The sequence below is a fragment of the Lethenteron reissneri genome, chromosome 9 (assembly GCF_015708825.2).
Source record: "Lethenteron reissneri isolate LAM-NWPU_2019-01 chromosome 9, ASM1570882v1, whole genome shotgun sequence".
NCBI lineage: Eukaryota > Metazoa > Chordata > Hyperoartia > Petromyzontiformes > Petromyzontidae > Lethenteron > Lethenteron reissneri.
Window position 1 is genome coordinate 4576436 of NC_083787.1, and position 19317 is coordinate 4595752.

The window sequence follows — 19317 nt, forward strand, 5'->3', positions numbered from 1 at the left end:
ACCTTGTGTCGTGCTCCTGTGCAATGTGAAACGTGGAAAGGCATCTCCATGATCTGAATGAAATCTAAGGTAGTACGGTAGTTTACATTTCAACACTGAAAGCCAACAACAAACAACATCTTGACACAGCAAAGCTAACGCTCACTTATAGAACAAAAAAAATTCCCCTAAAGCAAACTCGCCGTAGGAACATCGCTTTCTTACATAACTCCGGTTTTTTGTGTGTGTTGGTAATGTCAAACACCACAAAGCGCACACACACACACTCCAACTGCAGTCACGTTTAACACTCGACATTGCACACATTACTTACTGCTCTTAAAACCTCGCATACACAAATCGCACCCGAGCTGTCCGGAGTTCATCCCACCTATCGTGCCATCGCTCGCAACAGATCGCAAATACTTCGGGGAAAAATAAACGACCGATTCTGAGCGATCCCAGGTAAATGAAATTTAAATTTGGTAATGGCAGGAGAAGCTCCCAGCCCTGTGAGTTGACCTTTGCAGTTACTCATTAACCGGATTAACTGCAATGAGAGTTGTTAGCTGCGATGGCGCGTTGCATTGAATCGATAGCAATTTACTCGCCGTATAATTGTTGTTGAGCCAATTTAGCGTTCCTTGTTTGAAATATTACATACGACACCTAAACATTTCCCACAATTCCAAACCTGCCTAGATGTTGGGACGTTGCAGGTTTTACTGATATCCACTCCCCCCCCCCTCCTCTTCCTAAAACTGTGGAGATTTGTTCAAGGGATTTCATGGTTGTTACGAATTAAATGTTCACCTATAGAGTTTTGCATTAAAGAAAATGGACCACATTCACCACTGGACCCATAAGCGGTGTGTGTGTGTGTCACACATCTGCTGAAGCGTTTGATTGACAGAATGGAAGTTGGCTGAAGTTTTATCACTTTTGTATTTGTTCCATTAATCTTACACTGCAAAACACACACACACACACGAAAAACAGTGCGGGACTTTCATATATATGTTAAATAACAAAAACAGCTTGGAACTCACGTGAATTGTTCCTGCCATGACCATAACATACAATACAGTAACTTATTTTTAACTCCCATACACAAACACCTCAATATGTAACACGTAAATACATTTTGCCATTTCCTGATGGAAATTTGCATGGACGTGTGCACGACACAATCGTGCCCGACAAACCATTGTAACCTGCTGGTTGTTATGAATGTCATACGTGGCCACGGTGACTTGCGAATTTTCCCAGAAACCCCCCGTGAAATGATCTCACTCCCTCTGTAAGAAGAACTGGACCTCTCTGTTAGCACTGGAATGCAACGCAATTTGCATTTATATAGCATCTACACGAATCAATCACCTCTGCTACCCCTATAGTTTGGAACTCCGTCCACCCCCCACCCAGTCCCACGTGCTCTTGACTTCCTGCCCCCATCGGCTCAAGGCCTTGACTCCCCCACGCCCCGCTCGCCTTACTGCCTGCCTCTCCAAGATAATAAAGCCATGGTCTCTGTCGAGTGACCTCAGATGTGGACGCATTTACACCTTATGTAATTCCAAGTATTATTGTAATTGTATTGCAATGTCAAACCACGTATCAAGACGCTCTACAGAACAGAGGGCATGATTAATTAATGATGATAGGGAGGAGTGGCGATTGAACAGTGGCAGGGAGTCGACAGCGAGGATGGCTGTGGTGCATGGAGTTTCAGACAGTAGGGGCAGCAGGGGAGAAAGGGTGACCCCTTCCCAGTGAGCGAAGGATAACTTGGAGGCCTTAACAGAAAGCATTGGTTGCCGGAGCGGAGGGTGCGTGGAGAGGAATGCCGGTTAATGAGAAATGACAATGAAGCAGGGTGTGCGAGGGGCCTTCAACAAATCTGAGAATGGTGCTTTAAAGTAACGCACGTTTCGCTGCCAGTTTTACTCTTTTTAACAACGACCGCACCGTGAGCCTCACGCAATTTAACATCGCTGTTTGTGCTTGGGGCTCAAAAAAACATCCCGACATAAGTTTGCTTGCGACCCGTTTGGTAACAGCTCCTTAACAGATTTTGGTGGACCCTCATATCATGCATGCACCTATATTCACGTGGGTACAGTATGTTTTGTACTAAAGCATGCACACCTGTACATGTGCACGTATGCACGAGCTTGCATGCGTACGCTGCAATGTTTACCTGCTACATCTGTAAGCAATGCACATAATTCTACGGAAGTATTTCGATTTTAGCTCCCACCGATGAACTTTTTTAAAAATTTCATTTTAACTCGCAGAAATGTTACGTCGAAAGCTCACGGTGCACCACAAAAAGTCCCCTTTGAACTCAGTGGCACGGCTCATCCGCTCAATTCGCCTTAAATACACGCGGCATAATACAACGCGGTGGCAGCGGCCAAACAGATGCGAGGTTTGGACCAAATCGGGCGGCGGGCAACCGTTGACGGCGGCGCTGGAGTAAGGGAGCTGGCGGCCGTGGGAAATCAGCTGATGAGGCAGGGGTCGTCGGGGTTGAGCGTCTTGAGTTCGCCTTGCAGGAGCTGATCGAGGACGGCGCGGGTGAGGTAGCTGGCCGTGCTGTGCCTGCCCACCGGCGAGATGTTGTAGAACGCCAGCATGCCGTCGTTCTGACGGGGCGAGCGCGGGCAGGAGGGGAGGACGGGAATGTTTTCAAAGACCGTGGGATCGATTGAAACGCGTAATGCGGCAACCGCATTGTAAACAAATAAAAATCAACAGTCGTTAAACCTGAAAATAATGCGGTCGATGCTCAACGCTACACTGGCAATTTATCAATGAAACGAATTTGCCGTGGTGACATTTGCTGTGAGGTCAAAGACAGAGATCCCTCGTGTAGCCTTCACAGACTGTTGGGGCAAGCGCTGTTAGCGAGCACCTATGAAGGCCGGAACGGCACACGAGGGGGTGTGTGGCCAGCACCACGCCCGGCCACCTTTGTCTCCCGAGTGGCGATGTTTCCGCACTGCACCAGGTACTCATTTTAGGCTGAGCCGAGCTAGGAGAGGCCCAGGGCCGGTTTAGATAATCGTCACTGGTGTTGGCCGTGAGCGGGAATTTAACTCGGGTCGCTGGGTTCGTAGCGCTGCGCAGCGCTCACCACTGCGTAGCGCTCACCACTGCGTAACGCTCACCACTGCGTAGCGCTCACCACTGCGTAGCGCTCACCACTGCGTAGCGCTCACCACTGCGTAACGCTCACCGCTGTGTAACGCTCATCACTGCGTAGCGCTCACCACTGCGTAGCGCTCACCACTGCGTAACGCTCACCACTGCGTAGCGCTCACCACTGCGTAGCGCTCACCACTGCGTAGCGCTCACCACTGCGTAGCGCTCACCACTGCGTAACGCTCACCACTGCGTAACGCTCACCACTGCCTAGCGTTCACCACTGCGTAACGCTCACCACTGCGTAGCGCTCACCACTGCGTAGCGCTCACCACTGCGTAGCGCTCACCGCTGCGTAGCGCTCACCGCTGCGTAGCGCTCACCACTGCGTAGCGCTCACCACTGCGTAGCGCTCACCACTGCGTAGCGCTCACCACTGCGTAGCGCTCACCACTGCGTAACGCTCACCACTGCCTAGCGCTCACAACTGCGTAGCGCTCACCACTGCCTAGCGTTCACCACTGCGTAGCGCTCACCACTGCGTAGCGCTCACCACTGCCTAGCGCTCACCACTGCGTAGCGCTCACCACTGCGTAACGCTCACCACTGTGTAACGCTCACCGCTGCGTAGCGCCCACCACTGCATAGCGCTCACCACTGCGTAACGCTCACCACTGCGTAACGCTCACCACTGCGTAACGCTCACCACTGCATAGCGCTCACCACTGCATAGCGCTCACCACTGCGTAGCGCTCACCACTGCGTAACGCTCACCACTGCGTATCGCGCAGTACGTACCTTCTTCTCCGACAGCCCCTCGCTCTTCTGGTCCTTCTGGAAGTTGGCGACGGCTTCCTTGACGAGCGCGTCGAGGTCGACGGGGTCCTGGAAGTCCAACTCTGGGTTCCTCTCCAGCACCACGGACACCACCATGAGCAGCTGCATGAGGTGGAGGGACAAGTTTAGTTTGGACGGCGTGCAGAAGCAGAACACGAGCGACGAGACGTTATTATACATCAACGTACAAACAAACAAAATGTGCGAATGTGAGAAGACTGTGCATGCAGGCGTTGTCCACGGGTGTCGATCGGAGACGAGTCTTTATGCGCAGCGTGCACATGTTCATGCCTCCACGATGATCTGCCGGTATTCTGGCTCCACAATGTTCTGCAGGATGTCCTCCACCAGCAGAGAGAAGTTCATCTCGTACATAGTCATGTCCGACAGGGTCGGTTGCTGATCAAAGGAAAGGAAACGCATTCGCACAACAACAACAAAAACAATTGTGAGCAATCTGAAGTTTACAATTTTCATTGTGCATCCCGTAGTGCATGTGTGCAAACACAGCAAACACACGTTTATGATATTCTATCTGGGTGTGGTGCAGCAGTAGTTTCGTATATACAACAATTTTGAGGGTTGGTGCACTGCACAGATTAATTACATTTCTAAAGCAACAGGAATGTGATGGGGTCGCTAGGCGATAACGGTACAGTAGTCGGTTTGGTGCCCTGTGTGTGTTTGTGTGTGAACCTTGCTATCTGTTCATGGGAATGTGTTATATAATTGTCCCCACATGAAAACACGTTAATGATGAACTATGCCAAACACGATCATCCTCAATGAGGTTTTTCACAATAAACAAAATGCCATTATAATTACTTGAAAAAGTCGGCACCCAACAATTTAGCCAGTCGTGCTGGCTAAACATGCTGTGCCTCCTACACACATTCCAGACAAATGTACACCATGTGTTTGCCCAAACAAGATTTATACGTAATTATGAATGTAAATTTGTAATTTCCAACAGCTGCGATGAGCCTAGACATCTCAGCCTAACGGCAGAATTTCCCACAACCATACTCTTTGGTTCTTTCAGTAAAGTCACGTAGGTAGAAAATAAATTAAATCACGACGTTTCGGGCGCAACACAAGCGTCCGTCATCAGGTGGGACAACCACAGCAAGAAACAATCTCAACTTTAGCGCAACTACCACCACCACGACCACCTCCTTCTTTTCCCACATCCTCGGTACACCACCCTGCCCCCCCGCCCCGCCTCTCTCACCTGCGGAAGGATCTTCTTCGACACCATGATGCCCCCGGGCGTGCGCTCGAGAACTTGCCACACGCGGTCGTAAAACCCAGGCGGGGTCCTGTTAAGCGACCCGTCCAGGTGGCGTCTGTTCTCCCAAGCCCTGAGTTTGAATGAAAATCCGAGTGAGAATCACGACGGCTCTCGAACCGAGGACTCGTCGATGATGCAAACATTTCAGATCCCTGTGCGTGCATGTGACAAGTGCAGGTGATGTTCATGCAGCCACAACACATTTGGCAATCACGATGATCCAGTCCTGCCTAAACAGCCTACACGTGAACAACTCATGAGTACACGTCTTCTTCTCTTTGTGTTAACAAACGGGTGCGTCGGTGACTTCCATTCACGTAAGATTACAGTGGGCCAAATTGGTTTGTTTTGGTAGGGTGTAACGTCACCAGCGGGGTGAAGCGGTTGGGCATTCGTGCACTACGCTACGAGTCTGGTGACCTGAGTTCTATTCACGACCAGGGTTAACAGCAGTGGCGAGGGATTTCTGAACCGTTCCCTGGAGCTCCCCTTTAGCGATCTGCACTGACCAACATGGCGATGTGTAATTAACACATTCCTGCGGAGGGAGCTGGTAGGAACGTTGGGTTGCTCGGTCAATGGCCAGGGTCAACGGCGGCATGGTGTGAGGGCGGGCACAAGTCGGCGTGAGTAGCTTAAATGTTGAGTTTTATAAGGGCACCACGGGGTGACCAGCCCCTCTATCTAATAAATAAAAAAATATCTAATAAAAAATACTTTGTTTTTCTATCTACGTGACTTTACCGAAAGACCCAAAGAGTATAATTTGTATCATTGCTGTAAAGCGCCTTGATACGAGACACCATATAAATCTATGCAAGATTAATCTTGACCACTGGCCAGTCCCTGCTAACGGAGTGTCCTTCCCCAAGCCCACCGAACTTTTCTCGTGAAAATTTTCGCGGCAACATAAATCATTATAATTTTACACCCACCGACTCAGTGACGCGTGCACCGACCACAAAGCCACTACGGCTGCGAGCAAAGCTCGTGTCATTAAGCCGGTGCCTAATTGAGCCGCGGGCAGCCAGCGAGCGGGCTGGCGGTGGCTTTTATTTAAACGCCGCCGTCGCGGTCCCGCGACCCGTCCAGCCCGCAGCACCTGCTGAGCTGCTGGGGCTGCAGGACGTCGAGCAGCAGTTGCTTGACGGCGCTGGGCGACAGCGTGTACAGGTCCTGCGCCCCGTGCGGCTCGTCCGCTCGCACCTTCAGCTCGTGCTTCATCGCGTGGATCATCCACCTGCGCGGGTGGGGGTCAGGGTGGAGGGGGGGGGTTAAACAGCAGGGGCTGGACGAAGCGTCCAACGCGACGTCACGTGACCCGCGCACCCCGTCGCAGACTTTCAGAGCGTGCTCAGGTGTAATAACACTGGTCAACAAAAATATCATGTTTTTTCTGGCCTGGACTTTTGCAGCTGTTTTAAACTAATTTCAGGGTGCTGATTCCAAATCTGATCTCAGATTTGCTCTATCGCATCTCATTTTTATGCTATCGGCATACCCCATTTTCATTGATTTTACCCAAAATTAACTATGTCACTTATGATTGCAAGTCGTTGCGAGTCAGTGACTGCTTTAGTGTTAAAATATGGTGCTGTATTTTTAGGATAGTGTGTTCATGATATAATTTTATGTAGATATCCACATTTATTTAATATTTTTCTTCTGCAGTCTTGATTGAAAATGCAATATTTGATATCTCAAAAATGTGATAGACAAAATCTGATGCCAGATTTGGAATCAGCACCCCAAAATTACATTAAACCCGTTGGAATACCTTATGCCAGAAAAAGTGTGTTGACCAGTGTTATCTGTAAAAATTGCGAATCAATCTGTCCAAGTTTCTCTATTTTACACGCTTTTATTTAAACTCACTCCGTCTGTTGTTGTAGCCTTAATAAATATTGTAACTCAATTTTTACCCACTTCCCAATGTGCTATCGACGGCAAACTTGTTATACTTATGTCATACTGATGACAAGACTATATTCTATCATTAAAAAATATATTTTAAAAATTTTACACGCTTTTATTTAACTCACTGTCTGTTGTCGTATCCTCAAATATTGTAACTCTATTTCAACCGTCTTCCCAATGTCGTATCGACTGCAAACTTGGTATAGGTATGTCATACTGATGACAATACTATATTCTATCATAAAAAATGTAAAAGATATATTTTGAAACGATCTTTTTTACGGGTCTAATTGTCCACGCTCAACTCACGTTGCCTGTAAATCACCACGGGGTCCCATACGCTGTGGCAAGCTGCGGGGCCACTTCCTGGAGTCGTGGAGTTCTGCCATTACGAGGACGGTACATTTCATTAAAACGTGTTTTAAAAAAAGAATTTTTTTATATTTAATTTGGCAGAATTGAGTCCAAATGCAAGTCGGCTTATATAAGATGGCTTGTATTGGCCTGAAACTAAATGATGATGGGGTTTTCTTGAAACCCCTAAATATCCAGCACATGATGAGTTACCAAGGTTACGATATTTAATATAGAACAATGAAAGCAGAAAGAATGCCACTGTGTGTATCAATTTAGAAAGTGACAGGAGATAGACAGCAAATAGAAACATATGTACCGCGAAAACGCACCCGTGTTAACCAGCACTCATCGTTATACACGTGAAGGCTGCACTCATTTTCCCACAGGAGACTGCTTTGTCAGAATTTACTCTGGAACTAATTTTCTGCCATCGGCGCATAAAATTCCATCTTTACTCATTCACAGGCCGGTCGTGACCACGGTATAGGAGAGTAAGTCATCTTCATAAGGCACCGCGCGGAGGCAGGAGGGAACACACGGTAGTAAAGCACAAACGAGGCAACGTAGCACAATGGCATGCCGGCGATTTGTTGAAAGCGGGAGGTTTATGCTCTCGGAATTTCTCGCGTCGTTACATGCTACTTTGTCTGCGTCGAGGTTTTATTTCTGTTTTGGAAACCGCTGCGGTGCACCTCGGGACGCTCGTCGTTTCTCCCGGCAGCGGCGATTGAACTCGGGACGCCGTGGCGAGAGCTGGACCGCGCGGAATACACACACACACGATGCGACGTCCCGCATGCGAATAACGGTGCAAAAGTGACAACCAGAGGTCGCAATCGGGTACCCGATACCTGTACCCGATACCCGGCTACCCGTACCCGGCCGGGTACGGGTACCCGTTTGCGACCCTGGTGCGGCCGGGTACGGGTAGGCCGTGAGTCACTGGTGAGTAGCCGTTTGTCACTCATTTCCCAACGTCTTGTCTCTTCTCACAATTCAAGTTCCTAGAATCAACCCACCCGCGCCTGCAACATGGCTTCATCCCAGAGGTCGCAATCAGGTACCCGATACCCGTACCCTACCCGTACCCGGCCGGGTACGGGTACCCATCTGCGACCCTGGTGCAGCCGGGTACGGGTAAGGAATCAAAACCCGTTTGCGACCTCTGGTGACAACGCTGTTGAGCTGCCTGTCTGGGAAAAGGAAGAAACTAAACAAAACAACGACGATCACTCGAGCACGAGATGGGAAGCGTGATACCTGCATTGAAATTCAAGGGTTAGTATCACGCACCAGAGATTATCGAGATTATTCTGCTGCTATGAATGTCCACATGATAAGCCACTTCGTTGAGTTATCATTTGTGGCGAGGTCACTTTTTCTGACCTCGCCACAAAAGAAGCTAATAGCTCAGTGGACTTTGCTTGGTAAGATAAAAAAAAAAGTTTAGTTTTATTTGTATATATATTTTATTGATTTGTTTCAACTTTCATATACGTTGCGCTCAAATTATGTGTTTGTATTGTTAGGTTCTGATCCGCTCCGACTGGACATCTGTGCAAAAGAGCTTTATAGCTAATCGGATTCCTCCAGTATAAATAAACATTCCCATTCTCGCACACTCTACTCAAGTCGTCAATGTCTTGTGCACCTTACCTGGGATTAATACCTGGGGACGCACTCACCATGAGCTCAGTCGGTGATTTAATGCATTTAAAGTCAGCCTAATGCGAATAGGCGTGACATCGACACGCCCTGGGGATTTATTGAGAAGGTGACAGAAACAATAAGAGCCAAGGCACCTGCTCGGATTTTAATTGCACATTTAAAAGAAAGATACCAGCACCGTGAACCAGGAACATGATCATTAAGGGTACCCTGATGTCAAGCAAATGCTGAGGTTCCTTTTTGGTAAAATCCATGACATTTATTCATTCATTGCTCGTCATCAGCGAATAATTGCAAAGCGCTCCGCCACCACGTATTGTGATTAAGGATCATGAGATATGTCTGCCAGAGACATTTGCAAACTGTAACTTGTCTATGAACGGCGATAATTTATGAGCACGTCTGCCCGTGCTCATGAGGCATCTGGGTGAAAAGTCTGAGATATGAATTTTCAAATTGGACACTGCAAGAAAACTATACATCCCGAGTCAGGCGAAGCGCCGAGGCAATTATTGACGCAAGAATACAGTGCTAAGGGACATCATTTGCTTTATAAATGAGGCTGCTCCCTCATCAGAGCTAAGAGCTGGAGTCTGCCCGAGAACAACAGCTGACACAGCAGCTCATGGGGCCCCGTGGGTTCATGAAAGGCATTCTTACGACCAACCTCACGGGGAACGCTGCCTAGCGATTTGCATTCACCGCCTCCTCACGAAATGGAGCCTCGTAAAAGCAAACTTTCCGTTAAAGGGACGTGAACGAGCGGCTCCAAATTACGGGACTGTCGCACCATTGGTGGTCAAAGCAAAGCAGCGTTCGTGTCTCATGGCAGTTGGGAAACTGCAGGAGGCTATGAATTAATCTCCAAACGTATATAATGGGCACTAGGATATTCATACATTTATATGTTATACTAGGAAATGGTCGCAACGTTTCATATGAAGCCCACCGCCCCCCAAAAAACAACAACTGGAGTACGCCACTAAGTGGCGGTGATGTCACCATGGCGCTTGTGCCAGGCTAGGTGCACCCTGAGACCAGCCACACGTGACCTGAACTTTTCTTAATTTTACTAAACCATTCTGAACTTTATTTTTTTTTACAAATGACACGAGTCTAAAAATGTGCAACACCCCATGAGATAAGCATCACGACAATACATCAACAATTGCTAAAATCCTGGTTTAGTTCGACCGACTTCAATGGTCAGATTAATTTCATATAAATGTAGATGTATTTCTGCAAATTGCTGTTTATACCCTTCCATGTCAATGTTTGCTACAATGACGTGAAGACATGTGGTTACCCCTGTGAGGGCACCACCAATAGCATTATACAGGGTGCTTCAAAAAAATGTAAACACTTCCGAGAACTTTCAACAACACCACAATAAATGTGCGTCCAGGCTCTGGAGACCACTTGGAGAAGATTCCAGGCACGTGTTGACAATGATGGCTATCAAGTGGAGACTCTTTGACTTTTTGAAGCTATTAACCTACATTTGTTAACATGTTACAGTGTATTCTCCGTTCTTAGTCCATTAAAAACGATAGTCCCATATAAGTGCTAACATTTTTTTTAAGCACCCTGTATTTCACCACAGCTATGCACAGCTATGGATTTCGGGGGGATTCATAGGACATCTTTGAAGGCTCATGTTAAATATCCGTGTTTGGGGTTTAATTGAGTAAACACGAGAGTGGAAAGAGATGTTATTCACGGTCACAATCCAGCAGCTCGCAACCAGGGTTGGTGGCAATCCAGCCGTGCGAGGCTTTAGCACTGCCCCTCTTCTCTGTACACCCATCACAGTTAATCTACTCCTGGGCAATGTCCAGCACTCCGGCGATCCAACTGCAACCACCAATCAAATTTAACGGCGTCCGCGAAAACGTTTCGAAGTGACATCCGCGCGCAAAAAAAGAATAAAAAAATCTGCTGCTTGATTAAACACGGAGCAATTAAGCTCAGAGTAAATATAACGTGAAACCTTCCCCACCGCGGGCATAAATTACACGGCAATTTTGAATCGTCATAAAATATTGAATTTTCGTGTCGCATTAATGTCGCGCCCGTGGAATGGCGGGGGCGGAGTGGGGAGGGCCCATCTCGCCAGGAGGATGGTGAGCCCCGTGGTGCAGGCCATGCCTCTACCTTTTTACCATTAGCGCTCTGACATTTAAGTTGCGCTTATACGGCGCGCGCATTAATATTCTTCCTAACAACGGCACAGCCCCCGTGAGCTACTTTTCTCTTCTGCTTTCTTCATCTGCCTCTCATATGCACGGCAATTGGGACGACCGTGGACACATTGGCGCTCTCTGCTGTGATGAACGGCCGTTGCTCCAAAATGTCGCCTATTACATATTAGCACGGTTGGCTACGTACGGCGTGAAAGAAGTGCGACATACATCATACGTATATTTTTTTACCGCAGAGTTATTGACGAACGTATTTCGCTTTTGTTATTTGTGCTCATGCACTACTGACAAGGCATTATTACAATTATTTTGTTGTTTTATTATAAAATGTAAGGTTTGTTTGCATACACGATAATTGGCAATGCCACACTGCATACACATACACTGTATACAAACGCTACGCGTACGTAGTATGCTGTTTTACAACCCATCCCATTATTCGTCACAATACATGGTGTGCGAAATATATAAATAAACGTGCCTGGAAATATTGGCCGACGTGAAATCTCATCTCCGCGTTGTTTACTCTGGACGCGCCGGTTCTCGCGGCAAATACTCGTACGCAAGAAAGGGTTACAGCGGTGGACAGCCGTGACCTAGGTGCGTCCGATTAGAAGTACGGATTTGGATAACCGTGGGTGGACAGTCATGCCCTCCCAAAGATATAGAAATGTGTGCGAGCGCCCCGCGTATAATGATGGTGCCACGTGCGGAGCGAGTGAACGTTTCCCATCGCGGCTCTCGCCCAAGCCACCACGGTGCGAGCCGCATCGCAATACCGAGGAAAAAAACGGGCGCGGGCTACGATCGCGGGAAAAGCCACGTAAAATGAACACCCTGAGTGTGCTACTGTCAAGGGGTCACCTTCATTATGGAAGCCACACAACCGGCCGAATGCAGATGATGTTTTTTTTTCGCTCGCCCTAAAAGCGTGGACATGCCGTCGAGGCAATAGGACGAAATAGCCGCGGCACAATGGAGCATGTCAAAGCATCTTTTTTTTTACACGTCTGACTACATCGGGTTTCATTACGGAGAATGTTAATACACACCGCTGGCACTGCGGGAGGGGGGGGGGGGTGTCTGGCTCACGTGGACAATTTTACGGCACATTAGAGGTCTGATTAATGTTTGTCCCTGCCGGGGCGTTGATGAAAAATGCTGCTCTTAAGACGAGCGTACGGAACGCCAACTTGCTGCTGCTGCTGCTGTTGTTACCTTCTCAAGAAAGGGATGGCTCATAAAAAATATATAAACAAGCAAATAAACTGGCCGTGCTAAACTTTTCATCTGGGTGGAATGTAGGGCAGTCGGTGTGAATTACGGGGCCGTGGACTCGCGCCTGCAGGGTGCCGTGGGATGGCAGAGCGAGCGGTGTAGGCGGAGAGTGAGAGATGCTAAGCGAAGGGGTTTTTTTTGCATGGGCATGACCAAGCAGCTACCGGGCAATAAGCGCCAGAGAGCAGTTAGCAATCTTGCAGGTATTTCCGTTCCCTTTATGAGAGGTTTGTTGGAGAGTGGCTGTAAACCTCAGTGGGAGTGGACTTTTGTAAAGCGCTTTGGCACAATCGCATTTGCGAATTGTGCCATTTATGTGCGTACGCTCGCGTGAGCGTGCGTGCGCTTGTGGATGAGAGAATAATACCCTGGCGAGTGTGGGGTTAGTACAAGTTCGCTGTGCGAGTACGTGTTTGTGCGTGCGTGCACGTGTTTGTGCGTGTGTGCACGTGTTTAATGATCAAATAAAATAACCCTTGTCATCCAAAATGCGCCTGATCTCGTCACGGCTCGAAAGCTAAGCAGGTACGAGCCTGGACAGTGCTTCCATGCGTGACCACCGCACACAGCAGGTTACTAAGTAAAGGCTACGTGGCTACGTAGAGGGCAGTGCAGAAGCATTCATCATTGTACTCTGCTTTAATGCTACTCCCTGCTCTCAACCCATACCGACGAGCGTGGTGAAGTATGGTCAAATAACCCCTACGGCTCCTATCGCGTGGGCGGAGACCCTCATCCAGCAGTGGATTGACGAAAGGGGCTGTGCATGCACATGTACACTGAGACAGGAGCGATGTATCCGTGAACTGCGCCTTTATCCGTCTACATGGGTCCCATCCCGCACGACGATCTCAGCTGGGATCCTAAACCTCATCTGAGCCTGCCATGTGTCGAGCCATCCCAATAAACGGGCGCTTGGTGACACGCACGAATGTCAGCTCCGGGGAGATTTGTGCGCTGGCTTTTAATAGGCGCCCATTAACGGGACTCTTCGCAAATGGTGCCAATGGCTAAATGAAGAGTCTTTGTCTTTCTCGTGATGTGCGCTGCCGACTACGCGACACACGCACACACACACCGGGAAGAGATGAGAGACGGCCGAGTGGTGACGCCTGCCGTGGTGGCGAGATGTTAACTACCTCGCCTGGTATGCAGGAGGCCGTGGATTTGATCCCGAACTCGACGCCTGCTGCTGTATATTTGGAGTTTGCGTGTCTCTCTCTCCCCGTAGAGATGTTAACTACCTCGCCTGGTATGCAGGAGGCCGTGGATTTGATCCCGAATTCGACGCCTGCTGCTGTATATTTGGAGTTTGCGTGTCTCTCTCTCCCCGTAGAGATGTTAACTACCTCGCCTGGTATGCAGGAGGCCGTGGATTTGATCCCGAATTCGACGCCTGCTGCTGTATATTTGGAGTTTGCGTGTCTCTCTCTCCCCGTAGAGATGTTAACTACCTCGCCTGATATGCAGGAGGCCGTGGATTTGATCCCGAATTCGACGCCTGCTGCTGTATATTTGGAGTTTGCGTGTTCTCTCTCCCCGTAGAGATGTTAACTACCGCGCCTGATATGCAGGAGGCCGTGGATTTGATCCCGAATTCGACGCCTGCTGCTGTATATTTGGAGTTTGCGCGTTCTCTCTCCCCGTAGAGATGTTAACTACCTCGCCTGGTATGCAGGAGGCCGTGGATTTGATCCCGAATTCGACGCCTGCTGCTGTATATTTGGAGTTTGCGTGTTCTCTCTCCCCGTAGAGATGTTAACTACCGCGCCTGATATGCAGGAGGCCGTGGATTTGATCCCGAACTCGACGCCTGCTGCTGTGTATTTGTATTTTGCGCGTTCTCTCTCCCCGTAGAGATGTTAACTACCTCGCCTGGTATGCAGGAGGCCGTGGATTTGATCCCGAACTCGACGTCTGCTGCTGTATATTTGGAGTTTGCGCGTTCTCTCTCCCCGTAGAGATGTTAACTACCTCGCCGGGTATGCAGGAGGCCGTGGATTTGATCCCGAACTCGACGCCTGCTGCTGTATATTTGTAGTTTGCGCGTTCTCTCTCCCCGTGGTCGCAGGGATTTTTATCCGAGTCCTCCGGTTTTTCCCTCCAAATTTAGAAACATGCGTTTCGTGTATTTGGCTGCGATAAGATTCCACATGATGACAAGCCACTTCTCATTAGGCTATCATTTGTGCCCAGGTCGCTTCTGCAAAAGAGCTATATAGAGCTCAGCGGGCCTTACCTCATAAAATAAAAAAAATTGTTTCGTAATAGTTGCCCCGCTGCAGTCCAATCAAAGACGCAGCATGAAAATTAGTGGGGTTGGGAAGGAACTAAAAACGGGCCCATCAGGCAGCGGAGGATCATCGGCAATCGCGCCGGGCATCACGGCAAATTACCGGCGTGGCCCGGGCCGCCCCCCGCCCGTGGTGGCGCCGCGTCGGCAACCGCTGACGGTGGGAACGCGGCGGCAACTGAAGGGCGGTCGGCAGCTTCGGCGGCAGCTGTCGCGTTAAACTCGTCTCGACGCGGGCGGGCGGTCTGTCCCCGCACGCACGCAGCGACGGCGAGGTAGTGGTCGCTTTTTGGTTCTTTCGGTAAAGTCACGTAGAAGGGAAGTAATAAAATAATAAAAACAAAACACAATAAAAGATTTCTCACGACGTTTCGGCCACAACGCAAGCAGCCGTCCTCAGGTGAAGAATGACGGCTGCTTGCGTTGTGGCCGAAACGTCGTGAGAAATATTTTATTGTATTTTGTTTTTATTATTTTATTACTTCCCTTCTACGTGACTTTACCCCGTCGTCACGGATGTGGAGCACCGTGAAATGTGAAACATCAAAACGCCCAACTGTAATATTTTCGGGCTAATTAACGTTTTCTTTTACCGATGTTCTGCAGGCAGTCATTCTGACTCGTGCTGAGATGAGCCGACAAACGTTTTAGACAGCTCGCAATTTCCACGACTCAAAGAGGTTGGCAAATAGAATAGTTTAAATATTATATCAATGTTACGTTTTTTATTTTATTTTCCACACTCTGTGGATTTAGAAAATGTCAAAGGCTGAATAAACAGCATACTCTCATTTGTCTGGATATCAAGGCACTTTTTTTTACGAAGGTGCTGCTGACAACGTGTGGCCAATTTGTGACGGCGTATAATTTCAAATGTGGGTGGAAAGCTGTGCATCCTGAGATAACCGACACGGACGTAACAGTGAAGACCACCAACCCTCCACAAAACCAATATCCTTATCCGAAATCCAGCTCGCTCTCCTTGCTTATTACAGGCACCGGTTTTCCCCTGCAGGTGAGTCTCACAAGTACAGGGGTCACTTATCTGCGTGACCCACCTAGCTAGGCCACGCATCGCAGCTACCACACAAAATTAATGAGCTCTCCACTCAAAGACAAAGATCCCCTCCCACCCCCATAGCCTTAACAGACTGTTGGGGACAAGTGTTAGCGAGGAGCACCTAAGAAGGCCGGCACAGCGCACGAGGGTGTGGGTGGCCAGCACCATGCCCAGCGACCTTTGTTTCCACAGCTAATATTTACACACCGCACCAGGTAGTCATTTTAAGGCTGAGCCGATCGAGGGGAAACCCAGGACCGGTTCAGATATTCGTCACCGATGTTGGCTGCGAGCGGGAATCTAACTTGGGTTTTCCGCGTTCGTAGCGCAGCGCGCTAACTGCTACACCCCCCCCCCCCGCACACAACCGACGCTCACGCAACCAATCGCAGCTGTGTGCAGCCACGGCTGGAAGCACTGTCGGGATTCTGCCACTTTACATTCATCACGTGCTCGCGCTCCCATCGCAGAACACCAAGTCGGCTTCGCTAGACCTTTAATATATCGTCGAGAAATAATGAAAATCCATAATACAGTGTAAACACTGACGCAAATAATGACCCTTTTTTTATATCCCCATCTTCCTCATTCATAACGTAGGCAATGAATAGGTTGGCTTTCGACCATGCTGTGCTTTGGTAAACTGTAATTACAGAAAATGCCCTTGTCATTTTAAAGACGGACAGAAAGCTGCCTCCAATCCCGGTGGTAATTGCCAACTGGTGGAGGCAATTCAATTTGCATTTTAATTTAAAACATGAAAATAACTCCACGTGATTTGAGGGGAGGTTGCTATTCATCGCGCGCCACCACAGCACGTGGAAACCCACGAACGATGGGTCCCCGTAGCGTGCGAACGTACACAAGTGTCTGCATGCGGATTTGTACTTTTATTCTTCGCCGAGAACCGATCGCCAATATTTGCACACAATTGCGAGTGACTAAAATATGCGTTTTGTTGGGGAAAATTCTTACTTTCCATTGTTATGCTCTGCACAAAAAAACATGAAATCGGCAAAATCTTTACAATTAGTGTTTTATGAATTGTTAACAATGACTTTTGCAGTCCGGAACAGCAAGTGCTGTTAACATTTAGGCAAAACATTGCACGCACGTGAAACGTTTACAGGATTACTGTGTTTCTTAACATTGATCCTTCCGCTCACGACTCACGCATCATCAAATTTCCTGAGTAAGAATCATTGTTTTTTAAATCCGTGTACGTTTTACGTTGTACGTTACGGGTGTACGTGCCTACTGCAGAGAGAGGCTCAATTCACGACAATGTAAAAGAGTGCGTCGCTGTTAACGACTATTTAATTTCACGACCCTCATTTTATATCGCGGCCCTAACGAGCCGGGAGTACACCTAAGCGCCTGTGTCTCTCCTGGGGCACCACGGTGATGAGATGTTAACTCCCTCGCCTCCTATGCAGGAGGTCGTGGGTTCAATCCTCACCCTGACGCCTGCTGTATATTTGGAGTTTGCATGTTTTCCCCGTGGTCACGTGGATTTTCATGCAGGTCCTCCGGTTTTTGCTTCTACATTAAGAATCATGCGTTCAGAGTGTTTGGCTCCTATGAATTTCCACATGATGAGCCACTTCGTTGAGCTATCATTAGTCGCCAGGTCGCTTCTGAAAAACGGCTATACAGCTCAGTGGGCCTTACCTGGTAAAATAAAAAGTGTTTAGTTTCATAGATCATTTTCATACTCGGGTATTCCTTCAACCTAGGGGAGGCACTTAACCATCTTCACCGACCAATTGCCACCAGTGTTATGTCTCCTCCTCCCTCCTTGTCCTTTCCTAACCAACAACTGAACCTCATGGCAGAGACCCCGGGGTCCGATAAGCCCCCGGCTTTCGCATAAACCGCGTTGCGACGTCATTTTATGTCTGGTGAAGGCGAACGACGCGGAAATCTATTCCTCTCGACGAGCTCTACACGATTCGTCAATCAAAGTTTAAAAGTTTTGTTAATGACTACAGCAATTTTGGCAACGACGGGTGCTCGGTGAAGAATGAGAGGATTGATTTCTGGTGGGCCGCCGCGGCGTTTATGTGCGCGGTGGGACGGAGTCGCCAAAAAATAATTCATTAATTACGATTTTGACTTCCGTTTATTCGGTAAGGTTCAACTTGCTGGATCTGTGCGAGCTGCATGACGCATCCTGACGGGACCACCACTGGGGCTGCTCCCAGAGTCGGCCAGCGTGGTAGCAGCAGTGGCAGTCGTCCATCACATACTCCTTCAGCCATCTCAGTGCCAACGGAAACACAGCTCCTCCACGGGAGGCTGCCCTGACAAGCACATCGGCCCAACGTGGGTTCACAAAACTCGCGTGCCAGGCATCGCAAGGCAATCCTCCACACCTTTGCTGTCTTGCGTGTGTCTGCTGTGATGAGATGGCACTCCGCCGACTACTTTCCGGGATAAGATTTAGCGCGGGATTTAGTCTGCGTGCCGCAGAGACCCCGCGATGAAATAGAAGCCAGTTATTGCCGCAATAAAAATATAAACCCCAATGCTCAATTCCTTCCGTATGTCAGAAATGGCTCCCCTGGGGTATTTCTGCAAGGATTTTAAACATCCGCAAGTCAATACGAGGCCTGGTATCTTTTATTGCCACTGTGATCGCCAGTCGAGAAAAGTTTGTACATTGTGATAATTTGAAGCAGCGGTCGTTAACCGATGAAGGTCATTTGATTTTGCATGTTTGCACTTCTAGACAAAATGATAATATGCCCACAGACAACGATTGCACATTTCCGTGATGATGACGATAATTATGATTATTATTTTTCATTTTGCATGTGGAAAAAAAAACTATTTTACAAACGTTAACGTGAGGCAATGGGCCATTAGCGGTGAACATGACCTACACTGAACAGGGAAATAACTTTTTCAAATCTATAAGGGAATACCGCAGTGGATATTTGTTCAGTGTGCGTTCCCTTTGAAGCCCCGAAGTAGACTATTAAACTATAACAGAGAACAACGATGAATCTTGCCATTGGTTGCAGCTACACAAAGCTAGTTCAGCTGTAATAATGTTACACGCATTAAAAGTTACGCAGTTTAAAGGTTCGCAATTTCCCTTCAGAACACTCCCTTTGAGTGTGCTCTTGCAAATGACACCCAGCCGACTGCATGATTTGCAAGAGCCTCATATACCGTAACACATTTCTATTTCACATCAGGAAAAAAAAAACGTGCGTTGTACCGTCCGTCAAAAGGCAGGATCATTTCAGAATGTATGATTTGGGCTTAGAAAATGTTGCAGGTG

The 19317-nt window shown here is 48.4% G+C and overlaps 1 protein-coding gene across 3 annotated transcripts in view; it reads right to left on the reverse strand.

Annotated features, from left to right (window-relative positions):
• Nucleotides 1–1209: 1209 nt before the first annotated feature.
• PHKB (phosphorylase kinase regulatory subunit beta) overlaps nt 1210–19317 on the reverse strand; it is a 197446-nt gene continuing 179338 nt past the window's right edge. For all 3 annotated transcript variants that reach the window (XM_061548725.1, XM_061548726.1, XM_061548727.1), the window contains 5 exons: nt 6357–6494; nt 5195–5324; nt 4255–4362; nt 3925–4065; nt 1210–2627 (listed from right to left, as the gene is read on the reverse strand). In XM_061548725.1, coding sequence (XP_061404709.1) covers nt 2484–2627; nt 3925–4065; nt 4255–4362; nt 5195–5324; nt 6357–6494 — 661 coding nt within the window. In that variant the 3' untranslated portion in view covers nt 1210–2483. The remainder of the gene's footprint in view (nt 2628–3924; nt 4066–4254; nt 4363–5194; nt 5325–6356; nt 6495–19317) is intronic.